The sequence below is a fragment of the Mauremys reevesii genome, linkage group 2, assembly GCF_016161935.1.
Source record: "Mauremys reevesii isolate NIE-2019 linkage group 2, ASM1616193v1, whole genome shotgun sequence".
Classification (NCBI taxonomy): domain Eukaryota; kingdom Metazoa; phylum Chordata; order Testudines; family Geoemydidae; genus Mauremys; species Mauremys reevesii.
Window position 1 is genome coordinate 3405920 of NC_052624.1, and position 13726 is coordinate 3419645.

General features: G+C 54.5%; 1 protein-coding gene across 11 annotated transcripts in view; it reads right to left on the bottom strand.

The window, feature by feature from the left end:
• The window catches only part of DHX30 (DExH-box helicase 30), a 41010-nt gene that overhangs the window by 2078 nt on the left and 25206 nt on the right, over positions 1 to 13726 (bottom strand). For all 11 annotated transcript variants that reach the window (XM_039523501.1, XM_039523504.1, XM_039523503.1 and 8 more), the window contains 13 exons: positions 13466 to 13615; positions 12288 to 12440; positions 10109 to 10930; positions 8782 to 8860; positions 7179 to 7283; positions 5460 to 5635; positions 3537 to 3743; positions 2865 to 2946; positions 2103 to 2296; positions 1869 to 2028; positions 1249 to 1406; positions 535 to 638; positions 101 to 240 (listed from right to left, as the gene is read on the bottom strand). In XM_039523501.1, coding sequence (XP_039379435.1) covers positions 101 to 240; positions 535 to 638; positions 1249 to 1406; positions 1869 to 2028; positions 2103 to 2296; positions 2865 to 2946; positions 3537 to 3743; positions 5460 to 5635; positions 7179 to 7283; positions 8782 to 8860; positions 10109 to 10930; positions 12288 to 12440; positions 13466 to 13615 — 2530 coding nt within the window. The remainder of the gene's footprint in view (positions 1 to 100; positions 241 to 534; positions 639 to 1248; positions 1407 to 1868; positions 2029 to 2102; positions 2297 to 2864; positions 2947 to 3536; positions 3744 to 5459; positions 5636 to 7178; positions 7284 to 8781; positions 8861 to 10108; positions 10931 to 12287; positions 12441 to 13465; positions 13616 to 13726) is intronic.

A 13726-nucleotide genomic window follows, 5' to 3' on the forward strand; every position in this document is an offset into this window, starting at 1 on the left:
CCCCTCTACCGCCGGGGACAGGGACTGAGCAGAGGTGGGAAGGCAGCACTGCGGAGTAGCATGAGCGGGAGAGCTGGGGAAAACCAGCCGTAGCACCCACCTCGGACGTGGATATCAGTGTCAGTCATTAGCAGCACAGCCAGCGGATGGACCTGGGAGGAGTCCCGCACAAACACCCCGCCATTGGACTTCACCGCCATGAAGTAAGTCAGCCAGCGGCTGTACAGCTTAGAGGCCTCCCTGGTCAGGAAAAGCAGGGGGTTATTGCGGACACATGCAGGTACCTGCTACCAGCCCAGCCCAGCCCTGCCGCTTACAACACGCCAGGCACAGCCCGGAGCGAAGGGCCTTGAGAGGATGGCCCTGTCCAAAGAGCGAGGCCAGGCAGCCCTGGAACAGCGGAGCTCCTCTTCCCACCTAGGAGGAGGTTCCAGCCCCGCAGTCCGGGAGCTCACTCCCTTCCCCGTGGTGCTGGCATCAGCGTGCACCAGGCCCCTCTGCCCCCGCGTTCACACCCTCACATCTGCCACCTGCCTGTTGATGGTCGACTTGTGAAGCAGGACGGTGCCAGCCTTTGTCCGATAGGAGTAACTGTTGGGCTTGAACTTTCCCTGCCGGGTCACTTTGCCTTGTCTCACCTGGGAACAGGAAAGGCATCTCAGCAAGCAGCAGAGTCCGTTTACACACCGGCCTGCCAGGTGCTGCTGGAATCCAGGGCAACCAGTAAGATCTGAGCAGGGATTTCCCTCTTGGCCACCCTGAGTGGCCGTGGCAGCCTTGCCCCCTCCCTGCTGCTGGCAGGTGACAGCTGTGGGCAGGAAGAAGTGATGGCCAGGCCTGGCTGCTGCAAAGCACGTCACGGAAGGCAGAGGATTGGGAGCCCAACTGGGGAGGAATTGTCCATGGCTGGATGAGCACAGGCCTGTGTTTGAGACCAGACGGCCTGGCTGGTTTGGCAGTGGGAGAGATCGGGGGGGGTTGATTATGTCACATGGGATGGGGCGCAGGCAATTTGCTTGCCCTACCAACAGACACACAAGCACAGAGCCCCAGTGGAAGGAGAGTGATCCCAGAACACAGCCCCACACCTCCACCCTCTCACACGCTAGGCAAATGGACAACATCCGGGGAGCCAGGAGAGTGTGCGGTGGGACCACAATGCCCAGGAGTGCTGGCAGCCTGCTGAGCCCTGGGACTGGGGCAGCCACAGAGGACGGAGGGAGCTCCCGTCACCTGGGGGGCTCCTACCTGGATGAGGTTGGGGTAAAGGCCGGCCATGAGGACGCCTTTCACCAGCTCCTCCTCCTCGCTGTACTGGTTGCAGGCCGCAGAGGGCATGGTGCAGTCTGAGGGCGCCGACACCAGGAAGGTTTCGTAGATGTTCTCGGAGAACTGCTTGACAAGGCCTGTGGGGAGGAGCCAGGGCAGGCATGAGCACCTGGCTCTCAGCACAGGAGCTGCTGCTCACCCCTTTGTAAGCCCCAGCTCACAGCCCGTACCCAGAGAGCTGCCAGCCCGTTCCCCACTCGGGTGCTTCACCACGGACCCTTTGCTCTCTTCCCTCTGTGGAATGGGCACCCGTGGTCAGACACAGACCGACTCCCAAGGGTCTGCGCGGAAGCACCCACACCTGTCTGGGTCACGCGAGGCCGATTCACTCGCTGTCACAGGAAAATGCCTGGCCTGAGGCTCCCTGGCATTTCCTGTGCAGAGGGGCAGGAGGCCCAGCTGTGCAGTCACTTGAAGGTCAGGGCTCGCCCACGAGGGATTTGCCCAGAGTCCCACCCCCATTACAGCCAAGCTCTCGCCCCTTGGGTCTGGGACACATGGCGCTTGCTCCTGCGGTGGGAGGGGCCTGCGGGACTCACCATTGATGAAGCGCAGGCTGGGGGCGTAGAGGAAGTAGTCCTGCAGGTAGTTATCTCTGGCCCGGCTGTCTCTGCGCCTCAGCACCTCCTCCCAGCCCGCCACGGCCCTGACAAAGGCCAGGTGATCGCTCCCGCTCTCTCTGCTCAGAATGGCCTTCGCCTAGAGCCAGGAAGCTGAGTTAGATGAGCAACAACCCTCCTCGCCCCCTCCCTGCCCCAGCCGGCGGACCTCACCTTGTCCACCTCCGCTCGGTTCTGCAGGCTGCTGCTGAAGGGGTCCCGAGTGAGGCAGGAGACGATGACGAGCAGCGGATGAAGGCAGCGATAGATGGATGCCAAGACAATGGCTTTGGCCAGCCGAGGGTCTGTGGAGATTTGGGCCAGGCGTTTGCCCAGCGTGGTGAGGGCTTCCCGCTGATCCAACACTCCTGCAAGAGAACCCCACCATAGGCACATCCATCAGCCTCCCCGCAGCACCGGGAAGGGGAGGCCACTGGTTTCAGACATGATGCCGCTCAGCAGGCAGGGCAAGTACCCTCCTGAGTGCAGCAACCTGACGCAGGAGCCTGGGGTGCCAGCCAATGAGTCACCTCCAGGATGGGCACGGCCCCCTGGATTCCAGCCATGAACCTTCAGGACCACATTGCTCTGGGGGAGTCACTGAGCCCCCAGCAGCTTCGGACCTCTTAGGAAAGAGTGAAAGGGCTGCAAGGTGACCACGTGGTCAGCTGAGCACCCAGCCGTAACTCCTGGAACCACTGCTCTCCTCCCTCTCTTTTTATCTACCCCAATAAGCAAAGCAGTGCACAAAATCCAGAGTTAGACCAGCACAAGCTAAGTGACTATGGCTGGAATGGTCCCAGCTACTCCCCGCTCTGATTGAGGGCTCAGATCCCACTCCAACCCAGAGCAAGAGGATCCCGTCCCAAGCCAAGAATCTTAGATCTGTACTGGAGCTGTGGCTCCTCTCCCCTTCCATATTCAGAGTTAGCTCACCAATTTCCTGCAGGAGGATCACTGCTTCATCCACAGCTTTGATGTCAGGGCTATCCAGAGCCTTGGAGAGGAATTCAACTGCCTGCAACACACACGCAGAGACAACATGAGACTCCCCCAGCGCAGGAGCGACTCTGACCCATGCAGAAGAATTCTCCACCCTGCCCAGAAATGGCTGCTCTACATCGAAACACTGGAATGTCATTTCCTCCTTTGCTGACCCGCAGGGAGCCGAGTTCAGGGCTCTGCATTTCCGCATGGCGCCACGTATGCCGGGCGCTAACCCTGGCTAATCTGCACATTTCCCTCCTGGGGACTCCCTGCATTAGCACGACTGGCTAGGGCAGGAAGAGATGGCGAAAACTGTAGCTCACTGAAATGATATGGGGAGCATAGGGAGGCAAAGTGGAATTATCAGTGCTCAGGCAAACAGGATCTTTAGTGAGTATCCATGGACAAGACCATAGGGCCCCCTAAGCATGGCACCGGCACACAGGTCAGTACCAATCCTCGGGGAACATCCTACCTACTTATCAGCACCTCCTGCAGCACCCTGGATTTCCCCCGTTTACTGCCTGCAGACCTGAGCTCAAAACCACTGACTGGAAGGGGCACGGAGCGGGCACAGAGTTCTGCCAGCACTGTCGTCTCCTAGCCGTGTGCTACACCTACCGTCTTCTCTGGCATGTGGATCTTGGCCTGCACCACCAGGTTCTCCAGGGGAGTGCGCAGGATTTCAGGGACCTGGAAAGTGGGCATTTTGTCCAGGCGGCTGTGAGGGAAGAGGTGATAGGCAAAGCCCGACTGGCAGCGGCCTGCACGCCCTCGCCTCTGCACGACGTTTGACTTTGACACCCACACCGTTTCCAGGCAGGAGACCTGGGGGAAGAGGAGCGTTAGAGGCAAGTGCTCCTGCTGCAATTCAGTCTGTTTCACCAAGCTCCCCCTGTAGCCCAGAGACCCGAGGAACCCCTGCCCCAAGGGCTTCCCATGTCACCTAGCTGGCAAGCTGCTTCTCTAGTGTGCAGGAGCTGGGAAGCTCTCCCCATTCTCCTCAGTTAGTGACACCCACACACCCCTTTGGGGCCAAGTGATTTGCAAACAACCTGCTATAGGGACTTGACACAAAGGGTAACTGTACCCACCACCGAGATGCAACTGCCTCTGGGGTTGAACACCTAATCAGGAGCAGCAATGAAGAATGTTGCAGCAAGCGACAGGGGAAGCTAGGTGTGTCGAGACTTACACTGGGATTTGGAGGAGGGGGGCGCTGGATAAAACAATCCTTAGTTGATTGCAGAGTGGGCAAGGGCCTTGCTTGTACATTTCATACAAACCCTGGCATCTCAGACACACACAACCCCCCCAGCATTATGGAAAGAACCATGGGACCTTTACCTTCCACTAAGGCAACCTCCAGAGTTGGGCAGAAGGGAGCTTGATTTCACATGTCTGCCAAACGGCAGCAATAAACACACAAGCTATCCCACCAGTCGAACCCGTGTTCCGGTTGTACTGCCCTGCTGCAAAGGCAGCAGCCAACAAGCCGGATATGCATGCGAGCCAGCTGTGCACAGCTTAGCACCTGCCTTCCTTCTTCAGGCTTCTCTCTCTCATCCCTGTCTGAGCTGAAGGGAAACGCCAAGTTTGGCGCCATCTGCTGGACAAAGTCTGCACACTCCCCACCAATATTCAACAGCACATCCTTCAGCTCAGGGATTCTCAAGTGTGGCCACCACGACTTCTGGAGGGACCAGGCTGTCAATAGTATATTTTAACTGTCATAACTGAGACCACCGTGAATTTGCTTCAGCGTGGCGGCCGTGTTAGTCTGTGTCAGCAAAAAGACCAGGAGTCCTGTGGCACCTTAGAGACTAACACATGTATTTTAGCATAAGCTTTCGGGGGCTACAGCCCACTTCTTCTGATGTTATGGCCACACATGGAGCCACAGCACAAATTCATTTGAGACCCAGCACACGGCCTCGCTGAATGCTGCTGGCTCAAGAGAGAGGGGCTCCGGGCCTGGGCCATGCTGATGAAGAACCCATTTTAAATCCTATTCAGTCTCTCTCGAGGTCTGGGCAATCAGGAACGCAGCAGGCACTGCCTCATGCCACTATTCAACAGTCCTCGCTCCGGCTGGTGGAGCAACAGCCAGCTCGGTTTGGCTCCTAGGAAGTGACTGATGGGAGTCAGGGAGGGCTGTAAGGCAGGGAGATCTACAGAGGGTGGCACGCAGACAACAGGATTTGTTCAGGGGTGAGTTTCCTGGTGCACCCTGGGGCAGGCTGTGCACTGGGAGGGAGTTGGCTCAGACAACCAATGCTCCCTGCGCAATCAATCACAATGGCCTGTGCCTGAGAAGGATTTTTTGTTTTTGACCTGCCTCTGAGACGGGGGTGGGGGGGAGGGAGATGATTATCCCTGCTCTGCAGAGAGCACATGCAAAGTGAATCAGCAATTCAAGCCCTGAGCACCAAGGCGTTAATAGCAGGCGGGAGGCATCTCAACTGCTGCTTTAAGAATCATGCATCAGCTGCAGCTTGTTCCAGGAATGCACACGGAACACACGGGGCAAGAAAGAGCCAGCACCTTAGTTTTGAGGTCATAGCGCTCCTCCTTGTGAGTGCCGCTGTCCACCACATGCACGATGTCATTGATGGTGATGGAGGTCTCAGCAATGTTGGTAGCCAGGACGATCTTTCTCACTCCAGGCGGGGGCCGCTGGAAGATGTTCTGCTGGTCCATCATGGGGATGTTGGAGTGCACTGGCATGAGAAAGTGCAGAGTTAGCCCTGCCCTGCTCTGCCCAGCCCACCAGCACCAGTTAGGGAGGTGGTCAGGTCTACTCAGCCCTCCAGAACTCTCTCTATACCGCTCATGCTCTTCCTTCACGTAGGCCCCTTCTCTCAGCCCCCTGCGAGAGGCTGGGGTTAGTCACTGCCGTCACATGCAAAGAAAGTTGTTTCTAACGTTGGCATTACTGTGACCAATGGTTCTCCCAAGCTTACTCATCAGACCCACCTCTGCTTCCTCCAATAATCCCAAAACCAACCTTTGGAAGGGTCAAGCACAGTAAAATTAAACAGCAGATGGCAACATACTCCAGGTGCTGCAGATAGGAAGGGATCATTTCAACCTCTGTGACCTAAAAAAAATCAGCAGCACCTGGAGATCTAAGAATTTCCTGCCAGGCAGAAGTTCCCCAGGTGAGTGGTTTTCAACTTGTGGTCCGTGGACCCCTGGGGGTCTGCAGACTATGTCTAAGATTTCCAAAGGGCTTGGTACCTCCATCTGAAATTTTTAGGGGTCCGCAAATGAAAAATGGTTAAAAACCACTGCCCTAGATCAAACAGAGCACACTTGGACTTTCCCAAGGACTCCTAGCTGTAGGAGATGTAGTACCTACTCCCACCCACAGGTGGAGACATTCCATTCTGAATGGTTCTTGCATTTCCACTTTTTAAAGAGGACACCACTTTTCCCACCCCGCTCTTCCACCTGGCCCCACTTAGGGGATTGGGTCTGGCTCAGCTATGACGTAATGCCACCTGACCAGCAGGGGCTGCAGCCAAAGGCCTGTAACTCCATCCCACACATTTCCTCTTATGGCTCAGGGACCTGGGGAAATTCCCGACAGCAGACGGGCTTGCATGCTGAGGGCCCCAAAGAACAGCAGGTAAGTGGAGCAATTGGCCCAGAAATAAACAAGCGTATTTCAGAGGAGAGCAGCTCCTGCTCACACAGCCCAGCATGCCGCAGCCTGGTTATGGAGCATGGCCATTTGGTGTCTGGTGGGAAGGCACCAGATATGGAGCACTATTTTGCAAAAATGTTTTAAAACATCCCATTGGGATAAGAACTAAATTACATGTGCAGTGCAAAGCTGCATCTGGAATTAGAAATCTCACACACCCAGCCCTCACTCTGCCCAATTCCCTGGCCCCAGCAGAGCTCTGTGCTGGCTCCAGCTTACAGCAGATGATTCAGGGGCCCTGGAGTTCATAGGTGGAGATTCCCCTGGCTACACCATTTAGGAGCTCAGCACATATTTACGGTGAACATGGCATTCGGTGGGCTCCATGATGGCAGATGGAGTGAGTTCGTCCCCCAGGTCTCAGCAGCAGCCAGACCAGCATGGCCTGGGCAATCCACCCCAAATGCATAGTTAGGTGACAGGGTTACCAGCGTGTCTGACGCATCCAAACTCATTCTGCGTCAGACAGCAACAGCTGGAAGTGTTACCTCGAATACCATGTTTCAGCCCCACCCATCGCTCCCTCTCCCCCAGGTACTGGAGAGCCATCTCACCTGGTAAGACAAGGTACCGGCTGTTCTGAGAGCCGAGTGTTTCCAGCAGGCGCTGCTGCACTCCTTTGATCTCCTGCCATCCAGGAAGGAAGCAGAGGATCCCGCCTGCAAAGGATCAAGAGCAGAACAGGCAACACAGAGATGCATGGGGCTCTTTTCCAAGCTGCAGACAGACACCATGACTCTTATCTCCGTGCCAGGTCTCCCATACTCCAAGGAGTCCTGGGGAAGCCCAGTATTTTCCCATCTAGACCCAGAAACATGAACAGGAGACTAACAGGTTACCAAGTCTGTGGTACCGACCTATCAGGACTGATCACCACTAAAACCTGTCAGACATGTCCATACAGATCACAGACAAACAGCACCATGTGAGCCACCCTTTCAGCCGGGGGACCCCGGGGAGTTACAAAATCAAATCAAGAGGGAGAATGTAGGGGGTGATTTAATACGTGACAGCCTGTCAGAGCACTTAGACACAGTATAACCAACTCCTTCATGGGATATGCTGTCATCGAGACAGACATCAGCACCAGGTGTCCTCGAATCGCAGCTCAGTGTCATGAGAGGAAATGAAGCTTATTGGCTTTGAAACAGCCAGACTAAAAACATAGTTTCGAAACCAGCATTCATCCTTCCTGGGGAGAAGGAGCATTCTGTGCAGTTTACTGGGGGGAGCTCAACCTTAAAAAAATAATCAGAGATCCTGTCTGCTCTGTGGGAACATAAGATCCCTGGGCACTGGTACAAATGAACCTGCTGCACTTTGTCCTAGGAGTGGCTGCATTTCAGTGGTATAGTGTGTCTACATCTCTGAAGCCCGATAATCCATGTTGAAAAATGCCATGCAAGTCAAACAGTATTTGCCAACACAGTAACCACCGCTCTACCCATGCCCCAGGAGATTCAAGCAAGTGAAGTCACTGCTCTCCTGTACATGATGCACTGTGCATTCATATAACGGGTTACTTTATCCCCAAGAGACAGATGTGCCAACTGATTTACAGCTACTGATGCGATCTCAAGAGACTTGGGAACGTCACCCCCTTTTTATTATATAGCAATGCTTTACACACAAATCCACTTGCTTGACTCACTCTTGTTATGACTCTGCGATATGCAGACCCAAAAGTTACCAGCGAGTGCATCCTTTGCTGACAAACTCTTCAGATCTGCTTGCAGCCTCAGTGAATCCCAGACATGGGGTCTCTCTGTAGCTTATAGCAGCCAAGGGCACATGGCAGCTGCACACTAACGGCAATAGGGTTTACCCTGGGCTGCCTCAGGGTGAAAGGGCTCAGAGAGCAGATCCAATACAAAAGGGTTGCTGGCACATCCACACAGGTGCTTTCAGGCATCGCTGACCTCAATTCTGTGGCTGTTTCACCAGAAGACAGTGCTCTCAGCCAGCGCAATACAAGGATCAAGGGCTGGTTTTGCCAAGTACCTTCAGTGCCCGTAGAGAAAGACAGGATGCCAGCCCCTTGCAGGAGCCAGCCCTATTTTATGGGTCTGATCTGCTTTGGCAAAGGGTCCAGGCTCCACCCGCTCTTTCCCCATCTTCCAAAACCGCAGACAAGGGAGAAAGTAAAGCAGCACCTACCTGGCTCTCCATGGGCATCAATCTGGAGCACAAGGTCAGTGATCAGCTCAAGGTCGAGGACACATTCATCGTCTGATTGCTGAGAAACACAGGAGGATATGTAAATACTGGGGTAGCGGCAGTGACCCAATGGGCTGGGGAGAGGGGTGCTACACACCCCGCAGCATCCCCCTAAGATGGCAAACACCTTTAATAAGAGACATGAGCTAGTAGTCTGATCACAGCACTATGAGCCAAGAACTCCAGGAGCTTGAATTTAGGCTCAGACTCATTCTGGTCACAACCTCTGCTGTAAAGTGCGGATACCACCTCCCTTCCCCAGTCTGTGAGCGTCTGCAGGGATTTGTAAATATCAGCATTACGTACTATATGGTCACCATCAGCTCAGTTAAATCATGGCTTTTGGTGGGGGCAGGAGGGTGCCATGCGAGAATGGGACATCAGTGAATCTACTGGGCAGCACGAGCCAGCAGCTTTTCTTTTCATTTCTTTGCAAGTGAGAAAGAGAGTGCACCCAAGGAGTGGGGCAGGCATCTGGAGTGGTAAAGGCCTTTTAAGAGGATAACAGAACCAGAAAGAGTAATGCACAGAGAGAGAGAAAGAGTGAGAGTATGTGTCAGAGAGAGAGACTGGACCCTGCTGTGATTGGACACACCCCAGAAGCCAATAAATATTATGAAGAATCTAATAGGGAAGCGTTCCAGGGGGACGGAGTTCAGGAAAATAGGCCCAAGCTGCAGCATGTATCCAAGGACAGAACTAGGGAAAGGAGAATTCAGCCTCATAGGTAATCTACACTTGTTTAACGAGCTGTCAGCTAACTGGTTTGCAGTCTGGACACTGCACAAACATTTGTGTTTACCACGAGAGGCCAGAGTAAACCATAACCGGGTGTGCCCTGCTTCAAACGTCTCTGGAGTGTCCCGACTTACATGTATACTGACGTGAGCTAACTCGAATTGGCTGGCGGTCCATTTCCTCTATCTCAAAGCATCCAAGTGCAGGCAAACCCATAGGGAGTTATTTAACATTTCATTACAAAGGAGCCACTGCCAAGGAGTTTAGAGCCAAGTCTGAGATCTGATTCTGATTTTAGATGAAGGTCATAAATGGGATCTAACCAAACCTAATGGGAACCTCAGGAGGTCTGGGCTGGAATTAAAACTTTGCCAATAGCTGACGACCCAAACCCAGCAGCACTGGGCTAGTGCAGAAGAATTGCAGCAGGACGGAACTAAGCCCCAGCCCAAATCTCTTTTCACCGCTAGCCATCTCTGGGGTTAGTGCCACAGACAGGGAAACACATCAGTGTGTGCTGCAGGCTCACCTTCACCTCGTAGTGCCGGTGTCTGTGCCGGCCCAGCTTGGCCAGGATCTCTTCCAGGTAATATTCCTTCACTGGGTACATGAACCCTGGCACCTTGACCACGGGGCAGTCCCCAAAGTACTGCGAGAAGCGCTGGTTGTCTCCTGTGGCGCTCATCAGGACCAGGCGCAGGTCGGGGTTGAGCTTCTGGATGCCCTTCAGCAGGATAAGCAGGAAGTCGGTGTTGACGTCCCGCTCGTGGACCTCGTCCACAATCACGTGGCTGACCCCCTCCAGGCTGGGGTTCCCCTGCAGCTTTCGCAGGAGGATGCCCACCGTGCAGAAGAGCAGGGCTCCTCCCCTGGCGGGCGGTTTGCTCTCCAGTCGCACCTGGTAACCCACGTTCTTCCTCATGTTGGGACCCAGCTCCTGCGCAACCCGCTGGGCGACCGAGATGGCGCTGATCCTCCTCGGCTGGGTGATCACCACGTTGCAGCGGGCACCGCGCCCCTCCAGGATGTAACGCTCCAGCAGCAGCTGAGGGATCCGGGTGGTTTTCCCACAGCCAGTGTCTCCTGCTATTACCACCACAGGATTCTGCTCAACGGCCGACAAGATGGTGTCCTTGTGAGGATCCACAGGCAGCTGGTGGCTTTCCAGCCACGATGAGCCCCTCCTCTTCCAGAGAGCCAGGAGGTTCTGGCTAAGGCGCACCTCCTCCCCCTCCGACATGGGCGTGTACGTCTTCCCTGTGATGGCGTCACTGATAGCACCAGACTCCTTACTCAGGTTCATCATGTCGTCAGCAATCCGAGGCCTGGATTCCCTCGAGTCCACCGGGTACTGAGGGAGGAGGAGAAAATTGGCACAGACAGATGCTTAACTTTGAAGCAGCTCCTTAGAACACAGAACGCCAGGAGGGTATGTTGTGGGGTCAGAGCTGGGGACCAGCAGGCAGGATGCTGGCTTTGGCACTGACTGCATGGCCAGGAGCAAGTCGCAACTTATGTCCTTTGGGCAACTCAGCCTCTGAATTCTCATTTTGTAAAGACTCAGCTCAGAACATAACCTCAAACCATCCCCTTTGCTTGGCACACCTCAGCTAGCCCTCTATGCTTGCCTCAGTTCAAGCCTCGTCTGGAGCACTCAGTCCTTTCAACAAAGATTTTAGAGCCCTGATAACTGACCCTCCATGCGGTGCCCAAGACAGAACAGAGAAACCGCAGCATCATGTAGTGGTGACCCAGCCTGCCTTCTACCCCCATACGATCCAATGTTAGAAATAGGGTAAGCGCCCCAGGGCAGGGGTCAGGCCTTCCATGAGCAGTGCTTTAGGTGCTGTGAAATAACCCTGTCCCCTCAGGAAGTCAGGCCAGCTAACTTTAGACCCCTAGAGTCCATGAGAACCCAGCTGCTGTTCAGTCATACACAGCAACACGACAGCTTGTGGCAAGAGATGAATCTCAGATCCCATGGAAAGCACAAGGGGATTCTAGGGAGCAGAAGGCAGTTCCTCAGGTCAGGACATGCCTATTCAGGTTGAAAGGACTACAGGCATTTTAGAGCTGAGTCAGGATCTCAGGACTCAGTCTTACCCAAACAACAGCACTTCCCAGAAACAGGCTGGGACACTGACGCTGTACTGGCTGCAGAGTACCACCATCTACTGGATACTGGACAGCCACCCGCCATCTCTGCACACACCAGAGACCAGCCTCTCTCCTACAACTCCCACTGTTTTCAGCATCCCAGCCTGGTTCTGGGTTGAAAATTGAGACTTCCTGGTAAAGCGCCTTGTGTAACCAGCACCTACTGCTCTAGTACCCTTACAAAAGTTGTGCCCAACATTTAATGCATTCAGTGCCATGAGAGAAAAATCCCCATGGGCCATCTACAAATACTCGCAGCTGCTCATCGTAAGCCAAGAAAATGAAGCAGAGATCACTGTATAGTTTGTTAAGCCTGCCTGCGCTAAGACAGCGGTCACTACCCTGAGTGATTTGTGAACAAGCCAGTCCTACACCCGAGATCCCCGGCTTGGGATTACCAAAGCAGCCCTCCCAGTACACAGCTGATGAAAGCCAGCTCACTGAGTTCATACGCTATCATATGATACCTGGGGCTCGGCTGGTTCAGGGACAGGGAACCTAGCTGCCCCCTTTGCCCAGAGGTGGCCCTACAACACGTGAATAAGTCTTACGTGGTTCAGGTAGTTCTCGATCTTACGCAGGGTGGCCTCAGGGACTTTGATGTGGCAGGGTCTTCTCTGATTCTCGCCCAGCTCCCTGAGGGACGTCATGTTGTACATGGCATGGCTCAGTGGGTTATTGTTCTTGTCCACTAAGCCAAGGCTCTGGAAAGGAGGGAGACAAACGGGGACAGTAAACATGAAACAGTGTCTAGGGAGTGGGAAGGGAACACAGCACAGATGAGAATTAAGTCAGCATTTTCAGAGCCAGACTAGCTTTGACTGCAAGAGCCATTCTCTTCATCTAGTTTAGCATCTCCCTGCCTAACCACTGCGAGCCCCTTCCCCAAAGGAAGGTGGTGTGCAAGGAAGGGCAAGTCTCCCTACCCAGGAAGGTCCCAACCCCAACAATTCCTGCCTTCACCAGGGCAGGAGACCGAGACCCGGGGGAACCCTGCAGGATCTTCCCTGCCGTGAAATACACACACTGGAGCCCAGCGCTCTCTCTGCCACCAACACTGCCAATGGGGAAATTCGCCAAGGAAGATTCAGATCAGAGGAATGGCATAGGCGGTAATTTCCAGTAGGACTCACTTATAAGAGCTATTAATCCTCTTAGTGGCATTTCCACAAACTTCAGTAGGTAGCTGACCCGGAATAGTCTTTCCTGCCTGCCCTCTCCCCATTGATTTTGGAGCCTGGTAATTTCCCATGACAGAGAGCTAGGCGAACAGAGTGGTCAGACTGACCCGCCTGAAGGAGCAGGGGGCCAGCCTACCCTGTCTGGAGGCAGCTCAGCAGCTGAAAAGACAGATCCACCACTCGCAGGTTGATCCTTACACATCACTTTGCTGATGGGACAAAGCCCCCCACCAGCGCCATGGAGATTCACAATCTGTTTCCCAACTCCATTGCTGTGCCCCTGCACAGACTCCTAAGGCATCAGCCTAGAGACAAGGACAATTATCTGACCCATGGAGTCAACGCTAGGTGGCAGCAGGGAACCCAGACTGAGTCACAGAAACAGCAGCAGCCTTAGGTCTGGGAGGCTCAGCCTGTCCCCCTCCCCCCGAATAGGACAGTTCTGGTACCAACAGTGTCCGTTCACAGCAGGCTGGACAGTGCCTGCATGGAAGGGATGCTGTGGTAGGAGCCACATCAAGATTTGCTACCAGACACACGTCACTCACCTTCAACTTCTGGCAAGCCAGTGCTGCTGCTTTGTTCTCGGCCTCAACCTTGCGGCGGCCCTTGGCGGCGAAGGTCATCGGGCAGGGCCAGCGCAGAGTGAGCTTGCAGATCTTAGTCTTGGTGCCCACGGTACGGAACTGCATGAATTCCTGAAAGAGAGACAGGCAGCTTGTGAGGGAAGAGGAAGGCAACTGAAAGGCTGGTTTATTCAGAGGGAGCCTCTGAACAGTTTACTAGGCTATATTACCTAAACAGCAGGG